The sequence below is a fragment of the Aegilops tauschii genome, chromosome 1, assembly GCF_002575655.3.
Source record: "Aegilops tauschii subsp. strangulata cultivar AL8/78 chromosome 1, Aet v6.0, whole genome shotgun sequence".
In the NCBI taxonomy this organism is placed as follows: Eukaryota; Viridiplantae; Streptophyta; class Magnoliopsida; order Poales; family Poaceae; genus Aegilops; species Aegilops tauschii.
This window is the reverse complement of record NC_053035.3, coordinates 105,996,209-106,016,651: the sequence shown is the minus strand read 5'-3', so window position 1 is coordinate 106,016,651 and position 20,443 is coordinate 105,996,209. Positions and strand designations below refer to the sequence as shown.

At 39.9% G+C, this 20,443-nt stretch overlaps 1 protein-coding gene across 2 annotated transcripts; it reads right to left on the bottom strand.

Moving 5' to 3' along the window:
* Positions 1–14,098: 14,098 nt before the first annotated feature.
* LOC109755226 (uncharacterized) lies at positions 14,099–19,560 on the bottom strand. 2 transcript variants are annotated; one of them, XM_020314124.4, is made up of 10 exons: positions 19,128–19,560; positions 19,006–19,049; positions 17,849–18,106; positions 17,607–17,752; positions 17,427–17,535; positions 17,205–17,351; positions 16,843–16,890; positions 16,645–16,758; positions 16,409–16,561; positions 14,099–15,129 (listed from the first exon to the last, which is right to left on the bottom strand). In XM_020314124.4, exons 3-9 carry the CDS (start codon positions 17,906–17,908, stop codon positions 16,478–16,480), a joined length of 708 nt encoding a protein of 235 aa, XP_020169713.1. In that variant the 5' UTR covers positions 17,909–18,106; positions 19,006–19,049; positions 19,128–19,560; the 3' UTR covers positions 14,099–15,129; positions 16,409–16,477. The 2 variants fall into 2 exon arrangements, with proteins under 2 accessions (XP_020169713.1, XP_045089024.1); XM_045233089.2 differs by lacking the exons at positions 19,006–19,049; positions 19,128–19,560 and having other exon boundaries at positions 17,849–18,995.
* Positions 19,561–20,443: the final 883 nt, after the last annotated feature.

Here is a 20,443-nt window from a genome sequence, read left to right as displayed (position 1 = left end):
AATTGGCAGCCTTTGTCTTGATAAAAAGACAATCATTGCGACAATTTCATATTGGCACCAAAGTAAAGCACAAACTCCCAACCAAATTTGAGCTTTAAACTGGGGATGTACGCCATTCAACTAGTTGTCAAACAAATTTGTAATAATCATTGGGGGTGGTAAATTAAATATAATATGGATAGAATTCCACAATATCTTAGCAAGGGGGCAATCTAGGAAAAGATGTTGAATTGATTCCTCATTTTCACAAAAAGACACATTTTGTGCAACCTGGCCATCTACACTTTTTTAGGTTGCCTTTTGTTAGGATCACCCACCTATCAAGATACCACATAAAAATGAAGTCTTGAACATGAATTTATGTTTTACGAATGAATTTGCAATGGCTAAACCATCATTGACATAGATTTTATTGAAAATAAGTTGTAAGCTTCCACTTTAAGGATCGGTCGTTGGGTTGACCGGCATCAACCTATTAACTAAATGCAACCATTCTGTCTACTTCACTCAAGTGAGTGCGAGATGAAAAACAACGTTTAACACGACTTGTCCCAAGATAGAGGCAATAAAAACTTATTTTGTTGTACACCATTGTATATATGGGATAATGTAATGCTAAGGTGACTCCCACAACCAAGTGTCCTTCTGGAATCTAATAGTTTGTCCATATCCTATGTCAAAAAGAACAAGACGAATAAATCATTTTTGACTGTTATCAAGCCTTTTCAGAAAGGCGTGTTTGTCCATATCCATTTTTTGAGTAGGCACTTATTTTGATCTCAAGGTCTTCTCCCTCGAGGCCCTCTTGGCCCTTTGGTTGGGAAATGAAACCGCATCTTATCAAACTACACTTACGTTTGTGTTCATCGATTTGCCAATATGATATGTAGTATTCTAACCCCTTCCTTACCGTGATGAAAAAATCCCTACTGTTATACCTACAACCCTCGTGGCTGCTCCCATTCAAGTTATAGAGATACAAGGACCAATGACTAGATCTCACACACGTCAACTGAAATATCATGTACTTTCATTTCTAGGAACATTTTCAAGTACTTATGAGAATATTATGTTGTCTAAGTCAGATATATTTGTATTTTCAAGAATGAAGGACCTATCATGGACAAGTGGGATACACGGTGGAGTATGATCAGGCATAGAGATGGCAACATGCGTACAAGCAACGAAGACGGAGCTTCAAGATGATTTTAGGACTTTGAAGCCGCAATGATGACAAGTGAGGGACATGGATGAAATATACAAGATGGCACTTTATATTTTCTTCGATGGTCATCTATAGGTGTTGCGCCATGTTGGTTTTGGGCCAAACATATGTGTTGGCTGAAACGCCCCCTTTGTCCCCCCCCCCATTGTGTTGGCTAAAACGCCCCCTTTGTCCCTCCTTAAAATACCCCCTTGGTTCACCATTTTACAATTCTATTTGACTAAGATTTAGAGTTTGATCTTCTTTGCCATAGACAAGAGAGTCAGTGAGACCTCCAGTACTAGATGCCATTGGAACGTACCCCTCTGTATTAGACATGTACTTCATATCATATCTGCAGTCCAGATTGCATATATCAAATGGTACTTGTTTTGCAGTTGCATGCAGGTCCATGATGTTTGTAGCACCGTCAATAACCATATCAGAGTTGGTTTAGCGATGTATAAATCGAAAAAATGGAATGCCCTCACGCCGCATGGATTCGAACTCTACACCTCTCGATTTTGGAGGTTTGTCGCTAGCCAGTCGTGCTATAGATTATATGTGAAGATTGAGCGATGTTGATGTATAAGAACAGATGGAAGCATCAGATTCGAACACTTTTTGGAATTTTCGAACATTTTTTGGACATTGTGGAAAAAATTTAAAACATGAATAATGTTTGAAAATCTGACAATTTTTTAATAACTTGAGCAAATTTTGAAATTTCAAACTTTGTGTAAAAGAGTGAACATTTCTTGAAAATTTTGAGCATCTTTCAAAATTGCGAACATTTTTTCAAGTTTTAAGAACAATTTTTTGAAACCGAGGACAATTTGAAAACCCCAAACACATTTTCAAAATGCGAACACAAATTTGAAAATGGAATCATTTTTTAAAACTTCAAACAATTTTTGAATTTGTGAAAAAGAATCTGAAACAACGAACATTTCGTTTTGAAATTCCTAAACATTTTTTGAAACGAAGTTTTTTTAAAAAAAATTAACCTTTTTTTATTTTCCAAACATGTTTTGAAATTTCCGAATAAACCATGAAAACAGGAATAGTTTATTAAAAGTTAAATTCTTTTGGGAAATGCGATTTTTCTAATTTCTAAAATCTTTTGAAAAAGAAAATAAAGGTTCAAAAAAATAAAAAAATAAAAACAAAGTCAAGTGAGGGCCTCCCTTGTGCGACGCGCCGGCAATTCGCGATGAGCGGCGAATAAGGTTTTCCGAGCCGTGGACCATACGCTAGAAAGAAAAACAGCGCCGAAAAGGTCCGGTGCTGAGAATTGGATTGAACGGGCATGAAGCCAGCAGTCAGTCCAGAACGACCTTTGAAAAAGAATTACTTTCTCCATAAAATAGTGATTTTAATGGTTTTATATTAATTTACGGAGAAAGTATCTAGTAATAGTTCCACCGCCGGCCGGAGTCCAGACCAGCAGCACTCCGACGTGCGGTGCAAGTGCAACCACAGCAGCGAGCACAGAAAGCAAAACCCAACAGCCATAAATTGACGACTCCACCGGCCGACAACCTCTTTTTCAGACAACTCCAATGGGACGACCCATTTCGTCCGCCCATGTTTGTTTAGGTTTGCGCGGACAAAAACGATGACCCAACACACAGGTCTATTTTCATTTTGCGTCCGCTTTATGTCCGCGTGAACCCATTTCTGGCTCAGATTTGGGACTGATTTTGGTCCGAAGCGGACACAAAGCGTACGTTTTCTGCCTCTCGTCTTCCACTGTCCGCTGCATGCCCGCGCTACCCCATCTGCCATCCACCCATCCATCCCATCTTGCCTTTTTCTCTCCCCCACCCACCCTGTGAGTCCGAAATTGCTGTGAGTCTGTGGATCTCCCCGCAGCACAGAGCACGCCCGTCCACGCCGACGAGCTCGAGTTGCTTCTGGTGTCGAACTCTGCGTCAAGCTGCTGTGGGCGCGCAGCGCCGGGGGCGGGCGAGGCACGAGCTGCGGCGGGGCGCGCAGCGCAAGGGGCGTGCGGGGCGTGGCCGGGGCGAGAGCTGCTGCAGCCCCGGCGAGCTGCTGCAGGGGGCGGGCGCGGCGAGCTCGGGGAGGGACGGCCGGGCGCGGCTCCGCGAGCGGTAGGCGGGTGCCGGCGAGCCAGGTGCCGGGCGAGCTCGGGACGGGCGCGGCGAGCTCGAGGCGGGCGCGGCTCGGCGAGCCAGGTGCCGGGCGAGCTCGAGCTCGGGACGGGCGCGGCGAGCCAGGTGCCGGGCGACGACTGCACGGAGGCCACGGCCAGCAGCACCGAGCAAAATGACGCCCCAATACATCACTGACGCACTAGTATGAGCTAGCTCGCTTCCTCGCCCAAAGCGAGCGGCGCGCGCATTGCCATTGTTTTGGCATCGAGCACTGGGCGGCACGCAGCAGCTGTGTACTACCGGACGCTCGTCCCAGCCGCACCCGGCGGCCGGCTTCGCCTCGCGCCCGCGCCGGGCCTGTGCCGCTGCAGTCGTCGTCCGCGTTGCTGCTGCCTGCTAAGTGTTCGACGAAATGCCAGAACGGACATGGCAAAAATGCGTCGGTCACCCGTTGGGCACACATGTAGACCCAAATCAAAAAGCGGACACGGACGTCCGTTTGGCCGACTCAAATGGACAAAAAGCAAACAAAACGCATGTCCGTTTGGGTCGTCCCATTAGAGTTGCTCCTAGGGCTCATTCGGTTTGGAGTAAACTAAAACGTAGAAATTTGGATTAGTATAGGAATTTGATAGGATGGCACTTGCCATCCTAAGGAATTGACTTGTCTCGTTCCTACACGTAAAATAAGTTTTGAATAGGTGTGTAGTTTACTCCAAAAACACAGAAAATAAGTACTATTCCTACAAAAAATTTATAGGCATTTCCGACAAACTGAATGCATATATAGAAAAATTTCCTCTGAAATCCTTGTTCCTATGTTTTTTCTATGAAAATGCTCCGAATGAGGCCTTACATTGCTATGCACAAAGACCAAGGCAAAGACCATAATTAGCATAGTACTAACAATCTTACCTGTTTTAACCTTATTTGATTGATTCGCACTATTCTTAAGATTTTCTTCTAAAATATTCTAGCAACTGCAAAAGAAAATTATAATTCCAATATGTTATCTACGTCTGAAATACTGGAGGTACTCTTCAGTGTGCAGATAGTTAATCAGTTAGAGATATCTAAACGCCCCACTCCGAGACGTCAGATCCAGTCAAGGCAGACACCAGTTGCCGGAGGCATCACCAGCCGAGAAAGGCACGTCACCTCTGAGCAAGCCGCGCGCTGCCTGCCCGAGTCCGCCGCCCTCCACCTCGCTCGCTCGCAGTCCGCGCCGCCACGCACCACCTCACCATCGCCATACACGCGCCCGAGGCACCGCATCTGGCCACCTCGCGCCGGACAGAGTGTTGCCCCGCCGCCGCTGTCCCTGGATCCAGGCGAGCTTCGCCGGCCGGAGCCTCTGGCGGTGGCGAGACGAGGGAGGGGATGGATGGAAGGTGTGGCTGCGCTAGGGTTTTCGCCCCCCGAGTCGCCGGGGGAGCGACGTGGGAGGGGGGATCGATCCAATATGTAAGTTCACGTCTAAAATACAGGAGGTACAATGCATTGTGCCGGCTTTTTTCGAAAAAGGAGGATGACCCCCGACCTCTGCATCTAGGAGATGCATGCAGCCACTTTATTAATTATTCACAAAAACCTTACAAAATAATACATTAATATGTCTGATGCCGTCACCTTGGCAAATCGTTACTCTTATCCATTGATGAAGGGGTGCATAAAGTTAATCAGTTAGAGATATCCAAACACAAAAACTGCATACTGTTGTTAAGTGCTATCAGGGAAGCAACCAGTAAGGCTACATGTAAATAATCTGCAAATACACTATTCCAAACAGAAAGCTGTATAAAAATACAAAGCTGATTACTGAGTATATATTTTTCGAAGTTCCAAAAGTTTGTAAGTCCTTATTACGTTAAGCCTCTTTGCTATACCTTATTTAACTAGCAAAAGACCCATGTGTTGCAATGGGAGAAAAAAAATCATAATCTCCAATGTTCATGACCACATTTTGCTGCATCACCGAGATACACCATCACTCTCAATTTTGTGAAATCACGAATAAATTTTGAAATCATGAACAATTTTTTAATCTCATGCACATATTTGAAATCATGAACATTTATAAAATTCATGAAAACTTTTACAAATTTTGGAACATTTTCTAAAATCAAGAATATTTTTTGAATTCATGAACATTTTATAGTATTTGCAAAGTTTTTTTTAAAATTGAACATTTTATTAAACAATTTTCTTGAATCAGCAAACATTTGTAGAGTCGACGAACATTTTTTTGATTAAATGAGCATTTTTTTAATTTAACGAACATTTTTTGAAATGCATGATTATTTTTTGAATCAGCGAACATTTTACGAATGAATAAACTATTTTGTAAGTCACGAAATAATTTTGAAATTTTGGATATTTTTTCATTCATGAGCATTTTTTGAATTGCCCAAATTTTGTATAATTTCATTAAAAAAATAATACACAAACTATTATAAAATCATGAACATTTTTTGATTACCCGAACATTTGTTTACAAAATTTCGAGCATTTTTTCAATAAGCAAACATTTTTTCAAACATAATAACGAACATTTTATAAATACACAACAAAATATGATTTATTAAAATTTTATTGTAAAATTCTCATTTTTAAATTTTTTGGAACTTCTTTTGAAGTCCCAAATTATTAAAGTAGCAACGGGAGAAAAAAAAAACCATAATCTCCAGTGGGGATACCACATTTTGTTCACATCTCATCCCATGATTTTAAAAATTTGTTCGCAAATGCAAGAAAATGTTTCTTTTTTTAAATTGATTCACAAATTGAAGCAACATTCACATTTTCAAAAAAAGAATTGTGGTTATAAAAAAACTTGGTAATTCAAATAAATATTCTGAATTTCAATAATTCTTTTAAAAAAACATACTATGATATTCCGATCCACCCCGACAGTTACTTCTTCAAAATGCACATGGGTATATAGTCACAAAGACTCATAAGCATTCCATAACTTCATACCTTCAATCATTCGTGCACATTTTTACAAATTTGAGAACAATTTTAAATATCGTGAATATTTTTTACTATTTACAAATATATTTTCTATTGTGGACGGTTTTTAGGCATTTTTTGCTGAACCGGCAAACAATTCTAGAATAGTCGAACATTTTTATTGAAATTGGTGGACTTTTTTTGAAATTCATGAACATTTTTTGAAATGCATAAATATTTTTTGAATCAGCAAACATTTTATGAATCAATAAACTCTTTTGTAAATCACAAACTATTTTTAAAATTTTAATACATTTTTTAAACGCATGAACAGTTTTGAATTATAAAAAAAATCAATTTCAGTAATAATTTTTATTACACGTATTTGTTTCTCAAAATCATTGACTCTTTCTGATTTTACGAACATTTTTCTCAAATTGTGATCAACTTTTGAATATGCGGGTATTTTCGGAAAATCCCGAACAATTTTTTAATTCACAAACATTTTATTTTGTCTTGACATTTTTATTTAAAAATTCTCAGTTTTCTAAAATTTCAAAAAAAATTCATGTTCCAAATTATTAAAATAGAAAACGTAAAAATGAAACTAAGAAAAACAGGCACCTGCACATGGGCCGGCGGAAACGGGCGTGTTGTGTCTTCTCCAGCGCGCAGAGTGCAGTATAGTGGGTGCTTATGCCCGGCCGGCCCAGGTTGTGGCATTGGTGGGTAATATTTTGCAACTTTGGCGCAATTTTTATGACGTACCGCCAGAAATAATAGCCCTTTATTATAGACCGAGTTATAGATTTAGACTAGCAAAAGGGCCTATGCGTTGCATCGGCAGAAAAAAATAAATCATAATCTGCAATGGTCATGACCACATTTTGCTACATCACCAAGATACACTATCACTCTCAGTTTTACGAAATTGTGAACAATTTTTTAAACTCGTGCATAGTTCTTAAATCGTGAACATTTTTCAAATTCATAAAAGAAAATTCTTTTGAACATTTTAAAATCAAGATTTTTTTGAATTCATGAACATTTTATACTATTTCAAAAAAATGAAAATTATGAAGATTTTATTAAACAATTTTGTTGAATCGGTGAACATTTGTAGAATCAATGAACATTTTTTTGATTAAATGATTATTCTTTTTTATTTAACGAACATATTTTGAAATACATGATTATTTTTTAAATCAACGAACATTTTATGAATGAATAAACTATTTTGTAAGTCACGATTTTTTCAATTTTTAGGATATTTTTTAATTCACGAACATTATTTGAATTAGCAAAACTTTCAAGTTCATTAACATTTTTTAACACACGAACTATTATAAAAACATGAACCTTTTTTATTCGCGATCATTTGTTTTCAAATTATCAAACATGTTTTGAATAAGCATACTTCCTTTAAAAAAATCATGAACATTCTTTCAATATACCAAAAAAATATGATTTATTAAACATTTTATTTTAAAATTTTCATTTTTTTGGAACTTTTTTAAAGTCCGAAGTTATTTAAAGCAGCAAAAGGGCCGGTGCATTGCAACGGGAGAAAAAAATCTTATAAACTCCAATGGTGATGACCACATTTTGTTCACATCTCATTGCATGATTTTAAAAATTTGTTCACAAATGCAAGAAAATATTTCTTTTTTTAAATTTATTCACAAAATGAAGCAATGTTCGCATTTTTGAAAGAATATCTTGGCTGGAAAAAACTTGGTAATTCAAAGAATTGTTCTGAATTTCAAGAAACATTTTTAAAAAAACATGCTATAATATTTCAATCCACCCCGCCAGTTAATTCTTCAAAATTCACAAAGGTGTATAGTCATAATGGCTCAGAAGTATTGTTTAACTACATACCTTCGATCGTTTGTGAACATTTTTGCAAATCTGAGAACATTTTTAAATATCATGAACATGATTTACTATTTACGAACATTTTTTTTGTATCAGCGAACAATTCTGGAATGGGCGAAGATTTGTTTTTCGAAATTGGTGGATTTTTTTAAGTTCACGAACATTTTTCGAAATTCGTCCGATCTGGAATACCAGATCCTAGGGTTTCCCCGAGAGCGGCACGAGTGGGTCGACAGTAGTTACACGACGATGCCTCCATCAAGGTAACGGCATAGAACGCCGCCATCGACTGCCAACGGCTCGGTTTTCACCGGCAACCATGTCTCCCCAACTCGCAGCCGGGACTGGATGATGGATCTCGAGATCCGATCACCAAGCCTCTGGCCGGCCATCTCTGACGAAGAAGATGACCACCACCATTGGCCAGCGAGACGACACGAGATGAAGTAGGGCGCTGCCAGCGTGCGTCCTAGCCAGCACCACCGGCGCTCGGCCCGTCCCGGACCACGCCTCATGGCCGAGGGCAACGGCAAGCGCTGCCACGACGAGGACGCAGACCGGAAGCCCAGATCAGGTCCACCCGCGCGCCGCCACGTGGCCACCACCAAGCGCCGTTCAGGGGCCGCCGCGCCGCCGTGAGGGACGCCGCCCCACGGGCAGCAGGCGCTAGCCACCGGCGGAACACCGCCGCGCGCCACCGGCCGCCGCGAGATCGCCATCGGCCGCCGCGAGAACGACGAGGACACCCCGCCGCCACCTTCCCTGGGGACCACGCGGGCTTCGCCGGTGTCCCCTCCGGCGGCGGTGAAGCGGGGGAGGAGCGGGGAGGGGCGGCTGGCGGCGCGTCAGGGTTTCCCCCGTGCGCCAGAAGCGACGCGCGGGGGACGCGGCGCTCAACTCATGACCAACGAGAATGCAAGACTGCGATCGCGTTATTGAACCTCTTCCTCTTGGTAAAAAAAATCACATTATTGGACCTAAATCATTGAAAATAGTTGCTGACGGCACCCACCCCTGGAGTTCAACTTCAAACCGCATGACTGGGTCGACGGATTGGCACTTGCTAATAAATATTTTGTAACCGGCTATTTTTTATACTTTTCATTGCTGGGTTTTCTAATCCAATCAATTCTCATACAAAGCACGTCGGATGAGGATGGCAGTTGAGACAGAGACACCTCGACGCCGAGGAGCACGCTGTCGATCATGGCCCTGCCGTCCGCCGGAAGTTGGCTGCTGCTCGCGGCCTTGAAGGCCGGTGCCTTGCCCTGCCGTGGCCGCGCCTCGAGTCCCCGACCAACTCCGGGGAGGTGTTGTGCTTTTCTTTTTTAATCTAGGGATCAGAAAGTGATCAAACGGGACAAATCATGAGATCTGTTTTTGTCGTATTTTTTTACTAAAAACACGATGACATTTACAAAAAAATTAGTGATCAGGTGATTTTCTGCAGGCCTAGTCGTAAATATGGTGGTTTGCTGCAATTAACTCCAACGACACTTGATTTTTCTTGTGAGTTTCTGATTGCTCACAGATTGTCCAGAACCATCTTCTTTGTTTTCCATCAATATAGTCAGATAATAAAGTCTGAGAAATACAACCCGCAACAACCGGGAACCTAAACAGTCCTACCTAATACACACCTTCACAAAAATGCCTTACTAAAGTCACGGCAAGACCAAGCTAAATGCAAGACTGTAATCGCATTATTGAACCTAAATCAATGTTTATAGTTGATGACCACACCAACCACCCGAATTCAACTTCAAACCGTGGCATTGGGTTGATGGTTCAACACTTGCTAATAAATATTTTGTAGCCGGCTACCTCTTATACTTTTCCTTGCCGTGTTTTCTAATTCAAGTGATGTTCATACAGAGCATGTCAAACAGGGGCAATTGAGACAGAGACACATTGGCTCTTTTACAGGTCGAGAGGACGACATTTGAGATAGAGAAATCTTCGTCTTGCAAGACAAGTTCGTCCTTTCCTCATTGACGCAACCAACGGAGAAACAAGACAAGTTCTTTCCAACTCATAATAATGGTTGGAAAATAGGTGGCATGTGTAGTATATACTTATGACAACCTCATGAAATACTGGAAAAATTATGGATCATAGCCCCCTTTCAACACTTTACCATTCTACCGATGATCACATTTCTCATTGAACACTAATATGAACACAGATTGTAAACTTACAATTTTCTTTAACCTGTTTTTTCAGAAAACACAGATTAAATTTGTGAGTGCAAAAAATACAGAAAATCAACATGTAACCTGTTTTTTTTCAGATATTTTTTTACATACATGTGTGGAGGACCAGGTGCATCAATGACATCTGGGTATTCCTATGAGTTTCTTCATTATACACCAGTATACTCAGAAATTTAAAATAAAGTCTGAGAAACACAACTGGCAGCAACCGGGAACCTTTACAGTCCCACCTAATACACACATTCATGAAATGCCTTACATACGTCACCGCATGACCAACCCAAATGCAAGACCGTAATCGCGTTATTGAACCTAAATCAAAGTTTATAGTTGTTGACGGCACCAACCCCCCAAAATTCATCTTCCAACCGTGGGATTGGATCGGGGGTTCTACACTTGCTAATAAGTATTTTGTAGCCGGATTTTTTATACTTGTCATTGCCATATTTTTTTAGTTGATATTAAGTACATTTTTTAGCCGGTTATTTCTTATGTATGTCATTGTGGGATTTTTTAGGACAATGATTTTCATATAGAGTATGTCAAACGAGGACGGCGGTTCATACAAAGACACCTCTCTCGTACTAGGCATTCGCCCGCTTTATAGATAAAGCAAACATCTATACAGCCAAGTACCAGTCACGATAGCAAATAAGATGGCTGGGGCCACATCACAATCACGCCCAAGAAAAAGAGAAAAGAATCAGAACCTAGTGGTAAACTATGAAGCAGCCCTATGAAGCGGGAAGACGGCGCGCGGAAGCCAGAAGCTCATCCAGCATAAGCCCAAGGCGGTCGCGATCCGTTGCCTAGCAAGCGGGTGCCGGTGCTGCAAGAAGGCAAGAAATTTGAAGAACGAGTCAGAAGCCTGCCGTGGAAAGATCCGCTCAATCAACATTTTATTGTGAGTCGTCTGTAAGGTCCACGTCATCGCCATGAAGATAAGCCAAAATAAGCAGCATTTGCGACCAACCTGGGTCGTCCCAATCGGGTCTGAGTGCCTCGCGGACGAAGCTCCAAAGAGCTCGCGCCGCCATGCACTAGACCATGATGTGGGCACCAAGGTTTTGGCTACCGAATCTCAGAAAATTACCGAGGGGCGGCTAGAAACGCGGTAACGGTGGATACCGAGCGAATACCGTTCAAAATTTTCAAACAAACATGCACTAGACCATGATGTGGGTACCAAGGTTTTGGCTACCGAATCTCAGAAAATTACCGAGGGGTGGCTAGAAACGCGGTAACGGTGGATACCGAGCGAATACCGTTTAAAATTTTCAAACAAATTTTAAATTGAAAATTTTGCAGCTACATTCAGCTGATAAGCTCATGTGTAATAGAAACTAGAAGGTAGCGTAGTGGCAAGTCCTCCCTTCTGAGTTTTGGAGTTCGATTCCCCGCTTGGCCTCATTTTCTTTTTTACTGTACCTTCAGAATTTGGCAAAAAAGAAGTGCAAAACCGATACTCGAACCCATGACCTAGATAACGCAGGCCAACACGGACATGAGAACCATTGGGCTATCAACAATCAACTGTTTATTACGAGTTTCCGTGTTACTTGGCTACATTTTCTCCATTCAAATTCAAAATTTTCAAAAAGTATGATTTTTTTGCTCGGTACAGGATTTTCTCGTGGGGTAGCGGTATCCGAATTTTCCGCCCGGTACCCAAAACCATGATGGGTACCCATCTCTAGGGCATTACAAAGTCACCTTGCTCTCTTAAAGATAGAGAGGACAACAATTTCCTTGCCCGTCTGGCCCTTTCAACATTGATCGTAACCAATAGAGGAATAGCACAAGTTCTTTTCAACCACGTAATAGCAGGTCAAAAAAAGGTGGCCTGCATAGTATATATTATGACCATCTCAAAAAAAAAATTTACTAGCAAAATTATGAATCATAGCCTTCACTAGATACATCTTCATGCCCGCGTTTCCACGTTGAATACAGCTATTAACACATATCGCAAATTTGCAAGTTTTTTCATGAAATTTAGCGAGTGCAAAAAATGCAGAAACATCTAAATTTAACATTTTTTCAGATATTTTTTGGCATGCATGTGTGGAGGACCTGGTGCGCCAATGATACCTGGGTACTCCTACGAGTTTTTGAATACTCACATGTTGTCCAAAAACACTTTCTTCATTACACAACACTGAGAAATTCAGAATTAAGTATCAGAAATAAAACCGACACCAATTGGAGCCTATTAGAGCCTACATAGGCCTAATACACGCCTTCACAAAGTAATGTGTATAGTGGAACGTCAAACTACATGACTGGGTCGACGATTCGGCACTTGCTATATACTTTCCATTCCCGGGCTTTCTAAGTCAATGGATTCTCTTACAGATAATGCCATACAATATTGGTAGTTGAGACAGAGACACCTTGATCGAGAGCACAACAACTGAGATAGACACATTCGCCTTGCCTGCCCGTATCGGCCCTTTCCGCATTGAAGTAGCCATTAGAGAAACAACATAAGTTCTTTTCAACCTCGTAGTTTAAAAAAAGAGCGATAACACCCCCGGCGACCTTGTAATAACAGTTTGAAAAAAGGTGGTCTGTGTAATGTAGTATATATTTTATAACCACCTCATGAAATATTTGCAAAATACGGCCCGCTTAGATCACAAACCTCCTCTTGACACGCCACCATTCTCCATGGTTGCATAAACGATGTAGAACACGGCTATGTGCACATGTTGCAAACTTTCAAAATAAATCGTGAAACTGTGCGACTGCAAAAGTTACCAATATAACAAAAAAAAAAACAGATGTTTTTTGACATATGTGAAGGCCCAGGTGCGCCAATGACACTTGGGTACGCCAAGGGCACACACACGTATTCTCGAAAAACATCATCATTATAAAACAATAGGGACAATTGCATTTTTGCCCCTAGTTGGTTCCTACCCACGGGTTTTGCCCTTACTTTTCGAGCTTGCTCAGTTTTGCCCTTACTTTTTCCATCGAGGTCCCTCGAATGCCCTTTGACCGTTTGACCAAAACTTTGAAAATTCATAACTAATTCATATGAACTCAGAAAAATGCAAATAAGATATCAAAATGTTCAGATAAACATTACCTTTATGTGCATATCATTTGCATTTAGGACAAAAGCACCCTTTAAAATACCTGAGGTAATTAATGTTATTAACATTATTAAAAATAAAAAGGTATAAACAATATTTTTTCATGAATAAAAATTACAGGCAAATGTAGGTGATGTTTCCTGAACATCCTGATATCTTTTTTGCATTTTGCTGAGTTCGTATCCATTTTTTATGAAGTTTCCAAATAATGATCCAAGTCGTTAGAACATTCATAATAAGATGATACAAACTCAGAAAAATGCAAATAAGATATCTGGATGTTCAGAAAACATCACCTACATTTGCATGTAATTTTTATTCATGAAAAAAAATATTGTTTATACCTTTTTATTTTTAATAATGTTAATACCATTAATTACCTCAGGTCGTTTAAAGGGTGCTTTTGTCCTAAATGCAAATGATATGCACATAAAGGTAATGTTTATCTGAACATTTTCATATATTATTTGCATTTTTCTGAGTTCATATGAATTAGTTATGAATTTTCAAAGTTTTTGTCAAACGGTCAAAGGGCATTCGAGGGACCACGACGGAAAAAGTAAGGGCAAAACTGAGCAAGCTCGAAAAGTAAGGGCAAAACCCGTGGGTAGGAACCAACTAGGGGTAAAAATGCAATTGTCCCAAAACAATATACTCAAAAATTCAGAATGAAGCATGATAAATACAACAACTCACTTAAGATATTCTTTCAAACCTTTGTAGCCTAGAAAAATCTAAGTTTATTGGTGTATTACAACATCACACAGTTACCAGTTACACTTACAGTACAAAAGCTGGAGCTACTTGAAGTTCAGGTTATGAAGATTCAAATCCTTCAGTCGCTTATGATTCTGGAGTTCTTCTTGCATTCTCGGTAGGATCATCGGATAGGTAACCAATAAGATCATTTCAATATCCTCTTTAGTGTATATCAATGTTCTGAAATCTCCAACATTCTGCAACGGTTTCTTGCATTTATCCATTCTGTGTGCAAGTGTGTTCCTATAAAACCTCGGAAATTCAATGGCCCCTTTTTTGGTATTGTATGATGACCCGGATCTGTAGAATGACTCCTCTAGCAAAATGTTATATTTCAGCAACACTGACCAGTTCTCACCATAGGGATCGTCTAGAGCTCCATGAATATTTGACCTAAGTTCAGCGTCCACCACAGATGTAATATGGTCGCACATATCCATATAGAATTGAAACCTGTTCCCAAGAGGAATAAGAGAAGCGTGCATCCCTATCACATACTTCATACCTATTGCAATGGGAGACTTCATCAATGAAAGTAGATGATCTACATCCTTGGGGATAATAGTTAGCTTGTAGTCAGCAAACAGTGTGTCCATAATAATATTGCTAGCGTCCTCATAGTTTTTGCGCACCATAGGAACGGTTTTCTTGAAACATGCAACTCTGATTTTCACTCTCCCGTAATATGTCACGACAATGTTTGATGCACAAAACTGTACAGGACATCTATTAACTTCATGGAGATCGTGTAGTGCTCTGATAATTGATGCCATGAGGCGCTTGGCCTTTTCCGCTACCACCCAATAAAACCAATGGTTTCTCATCTCACCAACAAGCTTGACAGTGTGCATGATTGGTTTCAGACTAGTGATGTACTGGGTGAGTGGCATAGATGCCTCCCCTTCCTGTTAATTTGTGCATAAAAGCACGCGAAAATAATAAGTATGTGATGAGGTCAGACAAGGAATGGTTGATAAACAATATTCACTCATTACAACTCACAAGGACTTGAAGTGTAATACAAAGAAAATAAAGGGATGCCAACACCATTTGCGATCACTCAATTAGAAGCAGAGAAAGCGAATGATCAATCCATGTAAATGTTATTTGGTTATCAATGCTTGTAATTATCAAGAATTGGAGGTGTGAGTCTTCGAGAGTGTTAACTATTAGCAATTGAATAGATAAACCAGTGACTATTTTTCCCATTCATTATCATAACACTATGTATTTGCGAAATAAAATGAGAGAGAACCTTTTTTCCAAAGTGCTTTGCCAGATTGGTGGCTAAATAATCAGCTACTAATATAATTTGTGGTGCGAAGTGACGGGACAGGTGTTGTGGTCATAATTTTGTCTTAGTTTTCTTTAGAGGCTACTAACTTGGCTTTAGTAGTGTACTCCCTTCAATTTTGATTGAATGGCATGTCACTCAAATGAGTATCGATGTATGTGTATAATGCATAGACCATGGGAGAGGATGGATGCATACCAATGACCAACACACCCATATAGAATTCTTGACAAATTGCTATGTTCAAACTTTATTCATAATAGTTGTGTGATTTGAGTAAAAAAATTCTACTAGGCATACAATTTCACTAAAAAATATGATGAGTTTAAAGGCGCTAAACTAACTTGCAAAATAACACGAATGATGACAAGTTTTAGTTACTAGAAAGCACATTGATAAATAGAGATCAACAATGTTGGATGGGGCGAACATAGCTCAAATCAAAGATGAAAACCTTGCCAACTATTAATTTGAAAGGACCTATCCAAATTCTCCCATGTTGACAATCGAATTTGGGCTCGTGCCACAAACGCTACTCACGCTGAAAAGATATACTTCCTAGTTGTTTTAGGATTTTTCTTCCTCAATTCACAGTAAGCTGAATAGATTTGCTTTGAACATTTATGTCATGGAGATGCATAATGTGTTGTTGTTGTTGTGGATTTTCCTCAAGATTTTTCATGCCTTTTTTGGGTGCCTCCCAAGTATTGCCATGTTAAATACCCTGGAACTACCAAGTTGTTACCAAGTAGGCTCAAATGAGGACTAATATAAGGTAAAACCTCTGGTAAGCCGAGCCGAGTTAGTAGAACATACCCTGGCTTCAATATCTAGGTTAACAATAAACTGAGTCTCTTAAAGCCAATAATTAGAGTGGAGACAAAACAAACCTGATCAAGGAAAACCGGACACAAGCATGTTGGTACATGCACAACATCTTTCACTGCAAAATCTTGATTTCACGCAACTTCATGTTTTACATCTTTAAGAAGGTAATTTGTTTTGGTATGTTTTGCATCCACGCCAAAGTCCCTAAACAAGACCTACATTCATAAAGACATATATATTGTGTAACAGAGTAAATATACATGTACAACCGGAAAGTCTACATGAAAAAAATTGCAACCTCTATGTTATATTCCAGAGAAAGTTGGAGGTCTGGCTTTGTATAGATCTCAGCAAGTAGACTAAGAATCTCCATTGTCCCAACACTAATAATTGGCTGGCAAGGTTCAAGAATCTGCGGAGCAATCATTGGTCATGATACCAAGCAATCCCAAATAACATGTTATAGAGAAATGGGACTGATGCAAATTATGCGCACCTTTGAAATGAATTGAACTACAGCAAGCATCAACCCTTTCTGATACGCCTGCAAAAATAGTTTCGGTAGAAGAGTCAGACCATGGACGTGGCATTTGACATGTTTGTAATATATGCACACAGTTGCCCTCTTTTCTATCTATTAGCCGAAATGCAAACCATGCAAGATGAGAGTTGCTAAACACCAATAAATCTCTAAATATAGGTGAAATTCTGACTTTAGAAGTAACCATCCAAAACAAGGTAGACATATCATGTAGAGCAGAGAGAACTCGGAAGTTGAACTCGGCAACCGCATTGTCAGAAGAAGCATGCACACACCAATTATGTCACAAAATGCGTATTCCAATGCAAAAGCAATACCTTTACTATAAGAGGTATTAGGCCATCTACATAAGTGCTTGGGTCCTGGTTCCATTGAATGGCGGATTTTCCAAACCAACTACCTATATTTTTCAGTAAGGTGCGTTCGCCTGAACAAGATTTGATAATATCGGATCGTAATAATATCTGCATAAACAAACAGAATAATACTTGAAAATTGTTTTTGTATCTTTCATATGTAGCTCTCAGAGTGAGGATAACCTTGCAGTTCGCGTATGTAGCTTTCCGTATTTCCATGTCCAATACTGGCGAGTTTACTTTATGAAGGAACATTAAACATATGTCATGAAAATTTGGGTCGATGCATACCCTGCAATTGCAAAATTCATCATGGTTACGAAAATTGCTCAAAACTGTGAAGAACACAAACAACTGTGTTACCTTTGCATGACCATGTACTGTGCAAACCAAGGATAATATTGTTCCATCAACACTTCATAAAATTCGAATCCTTTAGCTTCTATATTATCGGTGGACATATTGTAAATCATGAAAAAGACCTTGGTCCGAATTTCATATGGAGGAATCTAAGGTGAAAAGGAAAATCAATTAGCCACCCAACGCAAGTCATATATTCTCTAAAGAAGCACAAATCAATAGATTGCTAAAAAAAATATACGAACCTTAATGGTTGTAACCCTTTCGTCCGCTGCTGCTAAACGTGTGCGGATATGTAATGACATCTTGTTGAATTTTATTTCCTGAACAGAGACCGTTTTCCTTTTTGATAAACTTTGAAAGAAGGTGTTCCAAACCTATAAATGAAATCTTTGCTATCTTGACCCCTACTGAGGAAGCTCCTATTCCTTTGATCCAAAATTTGAGTTGACATCACAGAACCATCTGCTCCTTACATAAACCTTATTTCTGGAATTCACAGCCTGTGCCAAATTTTACAAAAATCCAAATGATCAAATTCAAATATATCTGACTTGTTTTGTTCTGTTTTTACTTACTGCTCAATATATTACACTTACAATTCTGAAGAGAAATTCCTAAATCATTTTATACCCAAGATCTGAACTTTTCAGATATTCAGAACTCGCATTCAAAGTTTCAAACCAACTTGAGCCAGATTTATCCAAATTCAAATTTTAATGCGTGCACCCCAGCAGTTTGCCCCCTTTAGCACCTTAGACACTGCATGCGGGACTGAGACACCAATAACTCTATGGCCTCTCTATCTGGACACAATCAGTCGAACTTATTACATTGCAAGTTTGCAACCATAAAAGTGTCCTAGGCAAATAGAATAAAAAAATTGCACAGGTCTATATGGAGTAAACAAATTGGCACAAGACAAGTGTTTGTTATTCATAAAAGAAGTAAAGAGGCTTTCCCCGGAAGAGTGCAGGCGTTTTTTATTTTTATTTTGATAATAGCTGAAGAGAATACTTTTTTTTTGCGGGGAAGCTGAAGAGTATACTGTTGAGGAGGGATACATCTCTTCCTTTCCCATCAAGAGGACTGACAAAATATGCAACGCATCTGATACTGCAACAGAAGAAGAACCGGTGCTCAAAGAAGGAGAGTTCGTCAAACTAATTACTCCCGCTAATAATCCAAAAAAAAGCTGACACTAATTACTCCCTATAACATGATGCAACTTCAGTATGTATTTGATTGTATTCTAAATAAAACAAATAGAAAGGAAAGATCTTTTGGGTCTCAAGAACTGACTCGAGATTCAGGTATGCGCGAAAGGTAGGTAGAGGATAATTGTCATGCATCATCCATGAAAAGAATCGAGAAACGTTTTTTGGCAAAAATCTCAACTAACCTTGAGAGGACCTTTCTAGTCTCCAGGCTCCAGAGATGTCGATCCTAGATAATAAGTGTGATTAGCTGCTAATGAGACCGGTTATAAACGAAAAGGGAGAAGGCACGGTAGTAGTGGTTGACCTGAGACGATGGTCACGACGCGTACCGGTGAAGGGTACCGAGCGCGTTCGGGCGGTAAAAGGCGGTGCCCTTCCACCCCATAATATATATTGAACGAAATTTCTATGCAGTTGACAATAGGACTATGATTGATGAAGACACGCAATATTAGGCCAGCCCAAGATTAATGGCCGCATGCATCTTTCAAATGCAGAGGCCGGGGGTGAGCCTCATTTAAAAAAATAATAATAAGTGAAACTAAATAATCTGTCACCAGCTCCGGCCTATATGCAGGTACGCCAATGTCCATGCACACGCACAGCAACACTTATTAGCCTGAAAATGTTCAGGCTATCCTTCTTTAAAATAACCAAAACGCTGCGAAAAAATATTGGACATTTACCGGTCCTGATTTTTCTGGCAATGTGACAAGCAGAAAATGTAGATTAGCTAAGTGGGACATTCTTCGTAGGCAAGGATCAAGGCGGACTTGGGTTTGATAAATCTTGAAATTTAAAATAAATGTTTCGTCAGCAAATGGTTGTACAAGCTCTTGACTGACAACGGAAGAATTGCTAGGAAACAAGTACGTCCAAAACCTTGTTTCACGTTGGGGCAAAGCTGTCTTGCTCACCATTCTGTAAATATTGATGCAGATCAAACCGGAGTCCTTTGTAGCTTCGTAGGCAATGGTCAAATTAGGAGGTTCTGTGCGGATACTTGATTTCAAGTCACGCCACTGGCTCTTCAGTCTTCAACACCCAAGCCTCTGCATTATTGTGCAACAGAAAGATGTGTTTGTAGCTTCTGTTTTAGGCTGACCAAGCTATATGAGAATCTGACCTAACCAAGATTCTGTTTTAGGTGCAAGTCCGCTGATTTTAAGTTCTGTCCGGCTTTGATTTAGGATTAATGGAGCAAGTGGTTATATCTGGTTCAGTGGTTGATGCCGATCAACTTATCACAACAATCTGATGTGCCCTGTTGGTGGTGATAAATCCGTGTGGGAGTGTGTGCCTTGTTGGGCGCAACTTGGATTGGGTGACGGCGATTTTTTCCTTTAACTAAACAAATTTTTCCAAAATAAATTGTAGGTTATTTTTCGAGCTACTGTATGAATCCATATGTGATGCTCACTGCAATGCGTGGAGGATCAATCACCTATGGCCTTTGGATGCCTTGAGTAGCACATGATACGATTCAACCGGCTTGGATGCCAATACAATAATACAATATGCATATAAATCATGTGATCCTAATCGTTTGGGTCATGTTATATCCTTTTTTACTGTTTAATGCGAATATTTGTTACAATAAAGTTGTGTGCATCATACAAT

Coding starts and splice junctions, on each gene's coding strand:
- LOC109755226 (XM_020314124.4), bottom strand. CDS start 17,908: ATGTCATTACATATCCGCACACGTTTAGCAGCAGCGGACGAAAGGGTT. Junction 17,352..17,426: donor CTACATACGCGAACTGCAAG/GTTATCCTCACT, acceptor TTGTTTATGCAG/ATATTATTACGATCCGATAT. Junction 16,759..16,842: donor TAGTTCAATTCATTTCAAAG/GTGCGCATAATT, acceptor ATTGCTCCGCAG/ATTCTTGAACCTTGCCAGCC.